General features: G+C 39.8%; 1 protein-coding gene across 1 annotated transcript; it reads right to left on the bottom strand.

The window, feature by feature from the left end:
* Positions 1 to 1,638: 1,638 nt before the first annotated feature.
* On the bottom strand, positions 1,639 to 13,534 carry dlec1 (DLEC1 cilia and flagella associated protein; the record flags this gene model as incomplete). The annotated part of the gene is made up of 37 exons (XM_079259945.1): positions 1,639 to 1,753; positions 1,860 to 1,977; positions 2,084 to 2,234; positions 2,326 to 2,487; positions 2,566 to 2,757; positions 2,863 to 2,950; positions 3,107 to 3,201; positions 3,303 to 3,425; positions 3,518 to 3,679; positions 3,825 to 4,030; positions 4,177 to 4,247; positions 4,332 to 4,447; positions 4,559 to 4,710; positions 4,807 to 4,874; positions 4,972 to 5,154; positions 5,266 to 5,387; positions 5,506 to 5,622; positions 5,797 to 5,947; positions 6,569 to 6,699; positions 6,799 to 6,960; positions 7,042 to 7,178; positions 7,262 to 7,358; positions 7,477 to 7,639; positions 7,834 to 7,910; positions 8,052 to 8,244; positions 8,440 to 8,602; positions 8,690 to 8,780; positions 10,112 to 10,204; positions 10,296 to 10,432; positions 10,532 to 10,705; positions 10,819 to 10,906; positions 11,002 to 11,086; positions 11,709 to 11,929; positions 12,170 to 12,348; positions 12,954 to 13,107; positions 13,208 to 13,348; positions 13,451 to 13,534. 37 exons carry the CDS (start codon positions 13,532 to 13,534, stop codon positions 1,639 to 1,641), a joined length of 4,962 nt encoding a protein of 1,653 aa, XP_079116071.1.
* Between the last annotated feature and the right edge of the window lie 805 nt (positions 13,535 to 14,339).

Genomic DNA, 14,339 nt, shown 5'->3' with positions numbered 1-14,339 from the left:
GTGTCACTTGTCATTATTTTTTTCAATTTCTTCTACTTATGCAATTTCGTTTCAAACATTCAGCATAGTTCAATAAATGGGCATTCACACTTGCTATCATTTCAATAATAGCTGGTTCTAGTTACTTTTATTTTTATACATTTTTATCTAAAATCAAAGTAAAACCTCAAAATTCCAGGAATTGATGCAGATTTCTTAAATAAAGTAAAAAGAAAACAAAAACTACATTTTACAGTACAAGTGGATTTTGTTCCCAGCACATTGCTTTTCCTAGTTGAATTCCAGCAGAGGATTCTTTGTCACCTGAGTCATCTTCCTGTTTGCATGTCAGGTAATGATTCTTCCCAGTGGGTGGGAAGGTGCCAGCTTCTGTAAACAGATGCAGAACAGCAGCTCATCTATTAGAAAATCAGTTGATAAATCTAAAATTAAGCAGTCAGGGGAAGTAATTTATTTATTTGAACTTTCCTCATACAGATTTTATGTGGGTCTTTTTTCTAAAAATTGTCTTTTGGGTGTATCACATGGTGTCCATGTGTTACTGAATCCTTTAATTTTCTTGCAGGCATATTCACAGACTAAGATTTTCTAACAGCTGAAAATATTTCAGAGTCCAAGCTTAGAGCAACTTTAAGCATTATCTTATATCATGTAGTATTTTTTTCCTTCTGCATTTCATAGAATTTTGCAATTTGCCTTTAAACAGACTGCGTTCAGGCTGTTTATTTCTCCGCTCCTGTGTATTTCTGTTCTACGCTGGAAAAGAACCATTTTAAATGAACTGCTTAAAGTGATACTGAAAAAAATTAATTAAGTTTGTCTTTACTAAACTAGAAACCAAGATGAGATTCAGGCAAAACAGTACTTCATATCAATTATAGCTCAAAACTGTTCATATTTTTGTATTTCTAGATTTCCACAGACAGCTTAACACCTACCAATGTATAAAACTTCAGATTCTGAACACATTAGTTTCTGCTGCTGCAGCTTGGTCTCCCTTCCTGAGAACCATTGTAGTGGAAAAAGTGACAGAAACTTTCATTTAAACCAGAAGGAACAGGTAACGCCATTTCTTAGCTTGACACTGTTGAAAGACCTGACTGGTTGATTTGAACAAACAAAAAAATCAATAAATAAAATCAGTATCCTACTGTGTAGTTACTCCGGTGGTTTTATCATTGCCTCTGGTAATACAAAGACTCTCAGTAATTTTTATTTTTGAAGTAAAACTGCCAGTCGACTGAAGTTATGCCACCTTATTTCACTTGTATCAGAATTAGTTTTTTTCTCAGAGTGATGGCAAAAAACAGGTTCATGCATTTGTCACTATTGAGTTTCACTATTGCAGTTCTTTATTAGGATCTTTTTAGGATTTCCTATGAACTCCATTAAAAAGAAAAAAAGCAACGTCAAGCTGATCCAAAAGGCCACAGCAAAAGTCAGAACAGGAACAAGTCACTAAGATGATTTTATCTTGATATCCAAATTAGACTTTGAAATGCATCTCTGAAATACAAAACATTTAATGACTAAGTTCCACTGTGTCTTATTTCAACCAGCTCATGTGACCCTCAACCAACTTTAAGCTACTTTACAAACAGACTCCGAACTATGAGGTGACTGTTGTCACATGGATGATTATGTTGACTTGTAGAAATCATCAAAGGATCCCGTTCCCTGAAGCTGCAGAGTAAGGGGGGGCTTCACTAGAGGAGACTGTATAACCACCACTGCTCTGAATTCCCTGTCCTCCCTGAAACACAAAGCATATAAACACTTCAGTATGATTTGGATGTTGGCTTGCTGATTATGATTGTGATTTTTGTTTGTTTTATGTGTACGGCAGCCATGGCAACAACCTGGGAATGAAGCTGATCTGCAGACGCTGCTGGTGTTTGGTCACATGGGGCGACTTGGATCTGAGCAGCCCGAAGTCAGGTGTAACTGTAAACACCGGAGAGTTCCGTTCACTCGACTCTAAACACAGAAGAAGAACCATTTAAGGTTCCAAACCAAACAATATGCAGTAAATCCTCATCTAAAAAAAGATTTTTAGAGATTGTGAAAATGACTGTGTGGTTACTTGTAAGTGATTTCCAGCAGGTGTGGGCTCCATGGCTGTACAGGTTTATTTCTATGGTTTGTTTTTCCCCAACGTAGCATAAGCCAAAGCTGAGGCAGTCAGTGGAGAGACTCAGTGTAGGCAGAGCCAGATGAGCACAGAGAGGCACTTTCTGCAGAGAGGAAACGGAGACATCATGAGGTTCGCAGGCCAAACTCTGCAGTTACAGAAATGTCATACTCATTGGAGTAGTTGTCTGTGACCTGCAAGCTGTTATTGCTGTGGTGGATGAACAGGTTTTGTTGGAACCTCAGCTTCCTCCGATTACCGTTACTGTGAATCAGCATCACTCCATGAGAGGCTTCCTCCTCTGTCTGGTCAACATGGTCCAGAAGTGGCAAAGAACAGTGAAAGGCCACTTTCACCTTCACAGATCAGAGCAGCAGTTGTTACAGACAGTATTCCTGCAGCATGTTATTCATTACTGCCTTTCCTGATCTCACCCGCATGCTATGTTGAGGCTGAAGCACCAGAGCCTGACCAGTAGAAGGGCTGCTAGAGGAGCTGGTCTGAGCTCTTGGTTGAGGCTTGAGTACTGAAAATGGAGACCCAGTCCCCAGTGTGAAGTGTAAGGGCATCTCTAGTGTGTTTTCCAGCTGAAAGGTCCGTGTGACATCAAATTCACGGACAACTAGCTGCTCAATTAAACAACCAAAGACCCAGTGACTCAGTGACACTGTGCACCCTTTAAATCAATACTTCATGCGTGCAGTAATGATTACTGCTGTAGATTTCCAAACCTCCTTGTCTGATCCTGCCCTCAGTAAATCACCGGCAGATGCATTAAACTCCAACACTCTGTTGTCCTCCTCCATCTGCACCAGTAACCTGCAGCAACAGGAATCCAGGAAGATATGCAGCTCAATCAGACCACATCTGAGATCCTTTTGCCTAACCTCAGCTTATTTTAATTTCAGAAACATAAATTGAGCTGGATATGTGAGGGATGTGGGGGACATAAATAGCATGAATGTAATTGCTTACACTGCAGGCTTGACAGTCGCTAGTAGATCCATCCTGACAGGCTCTAAATCCAAACCCTGAGCCCTTCCAACTTTACCTGGGACACAAGCAGCTATCTGTAACACACACACACAACACAACATGGGAATAAATTACACTAAAGCTATCTATCTTTTTCCTTTTCTAGGATTTAATTTTTGTGAAATGGGCATATTACCTTAGAGTCCAGGCTCATGAAACCCAGAGCCAAGCCCACACATTTGGAATCACCAACAGACCCAGAGAGAGTCAAAGGGGTGAAAGATACATGGATGGTTCCATTGCTCTTCGCAGGAATCACCTTGAGATTTTCACGCAAAGAAACAGATCATTAGTCAAATGATCAAATGTGCTTCAGCCATAGAATAAGAGCATTTTGCGAAAATGTTTTACTGTTTGTTGTGGTGTGATGCAGTATGGGTAATCTGAGAGGTTGCCCAGATGAGGTCTGATGTGGACAGAGAAGAGCTTTTTCTTTGCAGGAGAAGGATAAAGACAAGCTTCCTCTTCCTTCTCACAGTCATTTTGATGTAAAAGTAGCTCTTCTTTGATATCCTGAAAACAATGGCGTAAAGGTTGGTTTAAGCCAGTGGAAAAACTTAAAATCTGCATCAATTTAATGGTAAAGTCAAGCACGCCTAAGAGGCCGTGTGACAAAAGTCTTATCGTTAATGTATCTGTGTTTGTTAAATATACTCACAGTAACGCTATGGAGGGAAGAGTCTGGGGTGGGAGTTTCCTTTAACGATGTTTGAACATTCCTGTCAGAAAACCTGAATCTTCCACTCGGCACCTCGTTGCCATCAGAATCTTTAAGTGGGAAGGCTTCTCCATATGCCACCACAACATCCACCAGTTTACCGTCATTGGGATCCACATTGTAAGTCTCCCAGTCCACACGAATGTCTGTCACAGGGAAAATATTCAGTCTGAACCCAACCTTATTCGGCATTTTTAGGATTTTAGATGTTCTCCCTCCCCTAACTGGCAGAGGTGTCTGCCCTTTAACAAGTGGGAAAGCTGATCCAAACAAACGTTTAGCCATCGCTTACCAAACATGGTGGGATTGTTGATGCGTACAGATCTTGAAATTGTATCACCTCTGGAAATGTGTGTGCCAAAGCTGACAGGAAAGTCACATAAAAACAAGATGTCATCATTAATAACATATACAGATTTAACTGGAGGGATGGACAGTGGAACATACTGTATGGTAGGTCCCAGGTGTTGGTCCTCTGCTCGCGGGCCTGTCATTTGAAAGTAGAGTGGACAGCCTTTCACACTCATCTGCATGGGAATAAGTACTGGTTCAAGTTCCCCAACCTGCAGTGGCAAGACATCTTCCATTTAATTCATCAACACATAAGCAGATTAAGCTCAGTAATCAGTCCTAAAAATGCTCTTGCGTCATACTGAACAGTATTAAAAACATACTTTGCATATGAGGTTATCTCTGTAGTCCCCCCACATGTCAGAGTAAGCGGTCACATCCACGGTCTGCGTCTCAAACGCTCCCAGCAGCCCAGAGGCTGGCACCACAAGGAAAGCTGCACCTTTTCCATCAGCCAGGAGGCTGCTCACAAAGTCTGACGATGAACAAAGCAACCATCACAACCAGTAGTGTCAGAGCTTCAATGCAGTTCATTTAAAATTCTTCCCATTTATTGAAAGATAAAGCAAACCTTGATGTGCTTTTGCTTCAATTTTCTTTGCTTGTGCAGAGTGAAGAGGAGTCTTATTATGTATGAATCTGAAACTAAGATGAAGCTTCTGTTTATATATCTGACAAATGTAAAATGAAGCTAATATGTAATCTGTTATTCAGATCAGTTAGCTGGTTACCTTACCTTCCCTCAGACTGGTTATTTGTGTTCCCTGTTTGGCAAGTAAAGTACTCTGCCTCTATGGTGAAAGGGGCAGAAATAGCACTTTGATTGGTTATCAGCAGCCGTTTGGTCACAGGTCTCCTCAAAATGACATCAGCTCCGAAGTCAAGCAGCAGTCCTAAAGGACCATCAACCCCAGGAGTACTGGTGAGGAGGTAGAACAACAGTTTAAAAGGCAATATGTCAGTGTATGAAACTGATGAAAATGAGGTATCCTCTGTGTTTAGATTCAAGGCTTTAAGCTGAGTTTGCTACCAGAGACTGGGCAGTGAATAGGAAACGCTGAGTTTTTTTGGTTTGGGAGCAAAAATGCAAAGAGCAAGTGGTGAATTCATCCCCTGAATCTCACAGAGAGCAACGACGTCATTCAGCTGCAACTAAAAGAAAACAGAAGAATAAAGTATATTATAAAAGGAAGAGGTCATTTGACATCACACATTGTCTCTTTGATGACAAGCCTTGAATCTTAAAACTTGAGCTTAGGCTGGTACTTACATCTGTATGGGAGGTGAAATGAACTGAAATCTCCATGCTTGCATTAGGTCCCAGAACACCAGAAGACGGGTCAAAGCTTGCTGTACACAGCGACACCTGCTTACCCTGGAGTTGGGCCTGTTGGGTAAAATATCAAACTGACACTGGTTAATTGGAGCTGGTTTCACTTTTGCCTGAATATCTGAGTAGGTTAATCAGTACAAAACAACCTAAACATGTCTAATAGATTAAAAATAGCAAGCATGCAGAATATACACACTCCTTCCACAGAATCTAACAGGATAACCGTACCATCCAGCTGAAGTGTGACGGCAGCAAAGTCTGGTTGAAAAGAGTTACGCTGCCTCTGTTGGGAACTCCAAAGTAAAGTTCAGAGAAGACCAGTTTGCAGTTTAGCAAACACACCTGAGGAGACTGCACATCTGCTCGCATCCAGATGTGGCTGTTGAAAACAGATGGGAAATGCTACAATACTGTGGGAAAAAAATCTCAAAATATCACTCACTTCTTTATGTTTTGCTTCAAAGCAGCCAGACTATCTTGTGTTCTGTTAAAGGACTATAACACAATAGTTCTCCAGGCTTTCTGAAGGTCTTTCAAAGATTTACATTAGATTTTTGTTGCTTTTTATATTTATTTAGGTTCAGTTCTTGCACATAGCCATTGCAGAAGGTGAAAATTTTAATTAAACAAGCCTTTTAATTGTCATTCAAGAATAAAAAGAAAAAAAATCACCTGTGCTTTGTCTACAGATCAGGGATATCTCAGCAGAGAACCAGTTTGAAATTAAATATTTGGTGATGTTATTAGAAAAGACACATGATTTATTTCTATTTCTTTACTTTATATTTTATATAATGCCAAAGATGACAAATTGGCAAACATAAAATGCTGTTTTTATTGGTATTTTTGCACCAATAATCACTTTTGGTCAAAAACCTGGCATATCTATGCATGATGTGCAGTGTGTCTAAAAAAGTTAGGTCAATGGTTAAAGTGGATGACTGAAGAGGTTGCTGGTTTTTACTGTATGTACTGTTTTCATGTGTCAGTGTATGCTCACCATCCTGTCCCATTCTCCACAGTCAGCTCCAGCTCTGTTTGAAACTGCTGGCAGAAATGTGGCCTAAAGAATACAACCACGCTGCAAGAAGCCAGGGGAGGTAGCACACCTCTGCATGGCTCCACTAAGATCTAAGTGCCAACACAGATTACTTGTATTAGGATTTAAAATCAAACACAAATCCCATGCAGACACAAGCCTGTCTCTCATGTGATGTTCGTCTATAGTACCTGTGTTTTGCAGTGTTGCTGTGGATCATTAATCCTCTCCACAAGAGTCCAGATGGCCTCAAGCTGGGTGCTGTTGGTGAGGCAGAGGGTGGTCTCAGATTGCTCACCAAGCCGCACAAGCCCAAAGTCCACGCTGGGAACATTGAGAGTCACAATGGGTCCCTGGTAAAGACATAACACTCAGTAATACTGGAATATAAATATAGAGTGGTAATACATTCTGTGATGTGGTTTTAACCGTACTTTAAAGGAGACTTCTATAGCCAAAGTGACGGGTTCATGGTGATGGTGGTGCTGAATGTTGCAAACCAAACTGGTCACAACCTTTCCTGGTTTCCCTCCAGTCACAATGAGATCAAAATCAAAGCACTCGTTCTCCTCTAAAACCTCACAGTAAGAAAACAATCAACCAAAAGCATCAAAATGCAAATGCACGTCAAGGCCCATTTAGTGTGCAACACACCTATTCTGCCAGCAGATGGCTCTACTTCCATTATGTGGCTGCTGGTGTACAATCTCTCCCATTGAAACAAGACGAAGGTTTTACTGTGATTCCACATCTGATACACAGACAACATGAAAAAAATAATTCATACTTTAAAACCTGCCCCAAAATTATTTCTAAATAAATATATATAATGTATTTCTTCTTATTAACATGAAGAACCGTCATACAACCTTAAACTGCCTGCGAATGGTCTTGCGCATAAAAATCTCTCCAGGGATTATGATGGCATAAGGTTCAAGGAGGATCTGGTACGGTTCTGTTGACCCCTTGATCTCTATCTCCATGATGATGACGTTGCTCACCTTGGAGCTGGTCTGCACAGGCTGAAGGACACTAGATTTCCCACACAGTGAGGCACAGGATTTAAAACGTTATTAAATAAAAAAAAATAAAAAAATAAAAAATACATGATGCTTTACATCTTTACATGTGATGACTTATGATGTTATTTATTATTATTATTTTCCTTTTTTGCATTTCATTTTGCGGGCCACATTTTTTCCACCAAACATGTAAAAGAAATGTACCTGCTCTCTCTGGGCTCTGGTGGCAACTGGGGGACATCCCTCAGGACTAAGTGACAAACGCTGTGATAATCCTTCAACTTAAGAAAGCACAAAAGTCTTAACATTAAAAATAAAGCATTTAACTTTTAAAATAAACCATCTAAAACATTATTTCATGATACGTAGAGATAATCAACGCCGGGGTGAGATTTTCAGGTATTTTTAATAAATGCTCTTGCCTCTTTTGGACAGAAGGTGAGATGAAACTCTTGGTCCTGACAGGGGGCCAGAAACCCTGCTGAGGGGCTGATGTGGAAAACCTCATCTGTGGCTACATTAAACTGAATATGTGAAGAATCGGGAGTTTCCCCTGGAAGCAGCGGACGCAGGTTGGGCTTCATGATCTGCCAATGGAAAGGAAGCTCCAAGTGGCTTCGCCCCATAGAATAAGTAGTTAACCATGGTTTTAGTTCAGGTTTTTATCTAAACATAACCAACAACAGGATCTCGCTGCTATTCTTTAAGCAGTTTTCTAACACATCACGTTATCCAGCGTCTACTAAAGGAAATGGGTTATGTGTGATTGAGGGTCTTTGTGTTAATTATATACAAAAATATCAAACTTACACATTGTTTCTAATGACAATCCTCTTCTGTTGCACAGAATGAGGGTTGCTTGAGCTGAATCGCACAAAGTGCTCTGCGGTGAGGTCACACACCTCTCCGAACACAGGGGGCTCTACTTCCCCTGATACGGACACAAGCTCGAGAGCTATTCTCTGTCCCTCACCTGAGCGACACATAGGCAATTAAACCTTTCAGTGGTTAAGATTAATTACAGAGCAAATTCCTTAGTAATGTTGCTGCAAAGATTCACCTGTGATGGAAATGTCTTTCACTTGGCAGTTGTCACAGACAACAGTGAAAGCCTGGCACCTCCTCTCTGCGGTGTTGGGAAAGAAAACCACCTGGAAACACACACACACACAGAACTCTGGTTTACACACTGACACACGCTGGAGTGAAACCCAGAGTCTACATAGTATTTCAAAAAGGCTTTAAATAGCTGTGACCAGTTTCTTTGTAATAATATATTTTATTTATTCATATAGCACTTGTCTAATAAAATATTACAAAGTGCTTCACACAACATCAGTAAAGTAAAACAACTTAAAAATAGAAATGAAATTGTAAGGCAGCAATTCACTCAGCAAATAAAATCAATGGCCAGTTAAAATCTGAAAAGACTGATAAAAGTGCGTTTTAAGAAGAGATTTAAAAGATGATATTGACTCTGCTGACTCGATACGTTCAGGCAGCTTGTTCCAGAGTTTCAACCTGTAGATCGCAAATTTAGGACAGTGCAGCAAAACTTCTCTTTTTTCCCTCTACAACATGTTAACCTCATGTTTTTCTTTCCAATATGCAAGAAAGGTGCACCACTCAGTGGCTGCTGCCTCTCTCTGTCTGATCCTGTTTATGCATATGTATGTTTTTGTTTAATCTTGGACGGGTTGTACTGGAATCGTATTTCTCCACTGTGAGATTAATAAAGTTTGCTCACTCAAACAATCAAAAGATCAATCAATCAGTGTTCTGCGAGCTCTGGTCTTCAAACAAGTATCTGGAAGCTAAAAGTCCTCTGACAGAGGATCTCAAACTTCAGACAGGATCGTACGGTTTTATAAGAGTATGAAAGGCCATAAAGGGCTTTAAAAGTCAACAAGTAAATCTTAAAATCAATCCTAAAACACACTGGGAGTTATTGCAAATAGACTAAACGGAAGTAATATGCTCTCCGTGTGCAAAAGTCTGACAGCTGAGTTCTGTATAACTGAAGCCAATTAATATTTGGTGATATTCTCTTCAGCCCTGTGATGGACTGGCAACTCTCCAGGGTGCACCCTGCCTCTAGCCTGATGATTGCTGGTATAGGCTCCAGCTACCCTTAATTGAACTTAGCAGTTGAGAAAATTAATTAATGAATAAAACAACTCCAGCTTTGTGTGAATTAAGCTGCTGAAAGTTCTGACAGGTCCAAATTTTAACATGTTGAATGTGGCGTGCTTAGCATGCCAATATCAGAAACTCTAATCAGTACAATTGTGTATCATCAGCAAAAAAGTAAAAAACAAAATTACTTATGAATGATGTGACCAACAGGAAGCACGTAAAAACAAAATGAAAGTTGTCCAAAAACAGACCCTTGGGGGACACCATATTTAACCATAGAAATACAACATCTAAATAGATGGTTTGAATTCATTTTTGTTTAGATTTATTTCCACATCTGACTTGCCTCCATAACTGTAGCCTCCCCAGGCTGCAGCACAAACAGGGAAGGACCCACTGCAAATGGTGGCTCCTCAGAAAAATATGTCCAGGCTACAGACTGCTTTAAGTAAGAAAGTGTAAGTGTTTTCAGGCACATAATATGTTTTCAAACATTTTTATGTATTTTAAATGAACCAATAGATTCTTACCCTAATATTGGAGGGTGGCCACTGATTCTTAGGAATGATGCAAAAAGTTCCTGCACTGTGGCCAACATTTTGGCACAGAACCTCAACAAACTTTACTCCTCCAACCAAACAATAACCACAGTTCAGCACTGGTGGCACTGCACAAAAATATGGAAATAACAAAAGGGCTTAAGGATATAAATTACCCTAGTAAGCATGAAATTAACACATATTTTGTAGGTTGGTGGGAAACTTACAGGTGAGAATAGGAGGTGGCCGCTGTGCCTCAATGGGCACGACAAGCAGTTGTTCCCCCTGGGTTTCCACCACTATAAAATCATTGTAGCTGGCCAAGGAGTCTGGAGCGAAACGTAGAATGTATTTGCAGCTCATTCCCGGGGCAACAATGCTACCTTCGCTGGGGAATCTCCCTGCAAACACATATCCCAAGGTTAAGTTCTACATATAAATAAATGTTCATTTAGTTTAACTTGTGCTTTGATCATCTGTTGTTTTTTTTACACCAAGCCACACTAGAACTCACCCAGGCCAATAGAGAAGTAAGGAGTAGTAGGGGGGATGACTCTGACATGGCGACTGGATGAAGTTACGTTTCTCAGCTCCAGTGTGGTCTGAGACAGGTCAGGACACATTACTGTGAATCATCTGAATGGACTATGTTTTGCACTTTGATTGCAATTGTTAGGAGTCAGTCAATGCAGCAAACCTCGTAGAAACGCCCCATGTTGTATTCAGTAAAAATAAGCACTGGGGGATTTGCAATGAAGACTGGGACAGGATCATCAGCTGAGCTTTCAGAGGAGAAAAACATACAAGCTTTGTGAGTTTGCATACTTCTATAAATACTAAATAAACATAATCCTGAATCCAGATCTATATGGGCATAAAAACAGATTCCCTGTGAGTTCAGCCCCACTCCAGCTCTGCCACAAAACTCGTCAAATGTAGCAACATCTGAGTGGTGTGTTGAGAATAAAATCAGGCTCTTAGAAATCGCTGAGCTACTGTAGGTAACAGGCAGCTCTAAATTGTTTTTGCATCCGGATTACCATCTCCTGTCAGTGTTTTTCTTTCTCAGCTGACACATTTAACAAGTCTTATCATCCATTTACTGAAAAGATCAAGAACGGAATATGACAGCTGCAATGAAAATGCTTTCAGCATTAGCTCACGTGATACTCTTGTGTGACTTTCACTGCTTCTCTACCCGACTACCTGGAATGATGACGCAAAGCAGAGTATCAACTTACATACCTGTTTGAACACGTGTTTTATGTCAGCACTGAAAGGGATCACCTGTCTTCAGGTTTTTGTATTTAACTGCATGAACCCAAACCATCCAATCTGTTGTCATGTGACAACAGGATACACGCTTACTCATAATAAACATGTATACTCAGTTCACTGTGGTACCTTTGCTCTTCAAAGATTCTTCTTTCATGTTCTGTCTTCACTTTGGCTTTGTATCTGATGAGGGAGCCGCCACCCTGCTGTGCACTTGGGGGAAGAAAGCGTGGATTTCGTAGGAAGCGGTGTCGATCTTTCAGTTTCTCAAGCTGCTTCAACCCCTCCTCTCTGTCCTTTGTGCTCGGCTCATCCTTCCACTTTGGTCTTTGTTTATACTGCTTTGGCTTCTGAGATACACAGAAAATCATTTCTGGATTTTATTAATACTTAAGGTCCTAAATTCACAGATGTAACTAAGTCTGCCTTCTGAAAGAACATGAATCATCCTGCATCTTCTTGTCGTTGTACCCAGAAGATCTGAGATCTTGTTTAGTTTATCATTTTCTCCTTTTAAACTATTCATTAATGTTATTAGAACTAAACAGGTTGCAGCAGCAGCTGCAGCAGAACACCATCACTCTTGTTACCTGTTCAGAGGCTCTTTTTCCTATTTGACAATCTGAGCTGGATTCGAAGGTCAAGCTTTCATCTAATTCATTCAGTTCTAACACAGTCCTCTCTGGGAGCAGTGTGTAACCATCATCCTGAGGCTTCCTGGACGTGTGCATGATATAGCTGATGGTGTGTTTTGCAGGATTGGATCTAACTGACAAGATAAAATAAGGAGAAATGTTAAGTCACAATTAAGTTGTTACTATTCAATCAAAATACTAAAGAGAGCCAGCTACCTGCTGCTGGTGCTAGTACTTGTAGTTTTTGAAAAGGTAAGTAGTCCTCTGGTGTGATAAAGTCATTTCTTTTGAGAAGATCTTGGTCTACACAGCAAGAGAAGGTTGGTTTGATTAAAAAAAAGACACAATTTCTAATATCAACTAAAGAATACAGCAGCAGTGTCATTATAAAGGCAAATAAAATAGCCTTATAGAAATATTTTAAGAAAATTATTGCCCAAAAATTATATTCAGTTAGCATACAGACACTAAAAATGTGTCACTGGATTCCTTTCAGTTCAATTTAGCTTCATTTGTATAGTGTCACTTCACAACAATGTCATCTCAGGGCACTTTACAGACACATCAATGCAAGCAAATTTCATGATAAATAATCTAGCTAAGAGATAAATAAACAGATTGCATCAAATCTTGACTTCAACCCAATCCCGCATCCTGAACATGCATGATGTGACAGTGGAAAGAAAAATTCCCTTTTGCCGGGAAGGCAAAATCTTCACCAGAAAGACAGATTTCATACCACCTAACAGGTCCTGGCCATCAGAAACTTCCATCTTCTCCCTCATCTTTTCATAGGCCTGGTTTTCTTTTGCTGCAGCTCGAGCTCTGGCCTGAATTATACGAGTCTTCAGCATGTCAGCCTCCTTCACACACTTTCCATATTCAGAATGAGCCTGCATTGTTGCAGTAAATAAGTATAAGTAAAGTTAGCATCATTTTCTAGAACAAACTTTGAGGATGTAATGTTGTGTTTGTCTGAAAATGACAGTTTACCTGCTGAAGCTCTTCGACATATCTGTCATGATCGTGGATTTTTCCATTTTTTATCTTGATGACGTTGGACAAAGGGTCTTTCCCGATTATGTCTTCGGTGTAGACATCCTCGAAAATGCTCGCTAAGACATAAGAAATATCCTGGAATTCAAGGAAGAAGACTGGTTCTAGTTATTTGTTCATTAGTTTATGAAATTTATTAGTTTGGTGTGTTAAAGTTAAAAATGCCATAATAAAACACACTTGTGATTCTGCAGACGTGGGTCTGTGACTCCTCACTGGAGGGTCAAGCAGCAGGTTTTGTTCTGGGTCTGTTTCTTCCAGCATCGATGATACGGCGAGTGGCAGCTAATGCTAACTTAGCTAAATGCTAACTTTCATAAAACAGCAAGAAAAGTTATGATGGAAAATTCACGATAAGCGTTTGTAACCATTGGAAGTATAGCTTCAAATGAAGTTAGCAATAAGTTGAAGCGGTTATTGAAGAGCTTACTCACTGCTTGTCTGCCATGTTTATTTACAGATGGTTGCCTGGTAACAGCCAAGCGAAAGGAAGCGACATCTTTACTGATGTTCTACACAGTCAAGGTAGGTACAGTTGTGCTCATTTGTATTCATACCCTTTCATTAAAGAAAAGGCTGGATTTACAACAGTCACTCAAATAACTGGAGACTTAAAAAAGGAACAATAAGTAAAAATTTGCAAAAATATAATTTAGTAATATAAGACACTGTTTTTTCATTTAATTGAGTTGAAGAAAACAAACAAACAATATATGTTTCTGGGTCAAATATTAGCTATATTCAGTTTTTTTTTTTACTGTGTCACTTAAGTATTATTCCTGTGTAAAATATAGGCAACTGACAGTGTGTAACAGTAAACATATGAGCTATTTTAAGGTGATGACAACATCCTCCTTGAAAATATTTCTTCTCATTGTCTACCAGTGTCACTTTTTTTTTTTCTAAAGAATTACAAAACGAGGAGCTCCTAGAACAGAACAAATCAGCAAAGACTGAAAATACAAGGATGCTAAGACAGTTTTCTCAAAGCTCCCATATTTTCATAGGCAAACGACGAATTCAAAAACCTAAAATATAAACTCAGTGTGGGCAACCCTTACTGACCTGC

The sequence above is a fragment of the Telmatherina bonti genome (genome assembly GCF_933228915.1).
Source record: "Telmatherina bonti genome assembly, chromosome: 20".
In the NCBI taxonomy this organism is placed as follows: domain Eukaryota; kingdom Metazoa; phylum Chordata; class Actinopteri; order Atheriniformes; family Telmatherinidae; genus Telmatherina; species Telmatherina bonti.
The sequence above is the reverse complement of the archived record's forward strand: the minus strand, read 5'-3'. Positions and strand labels throughout refer to the sequence as shown.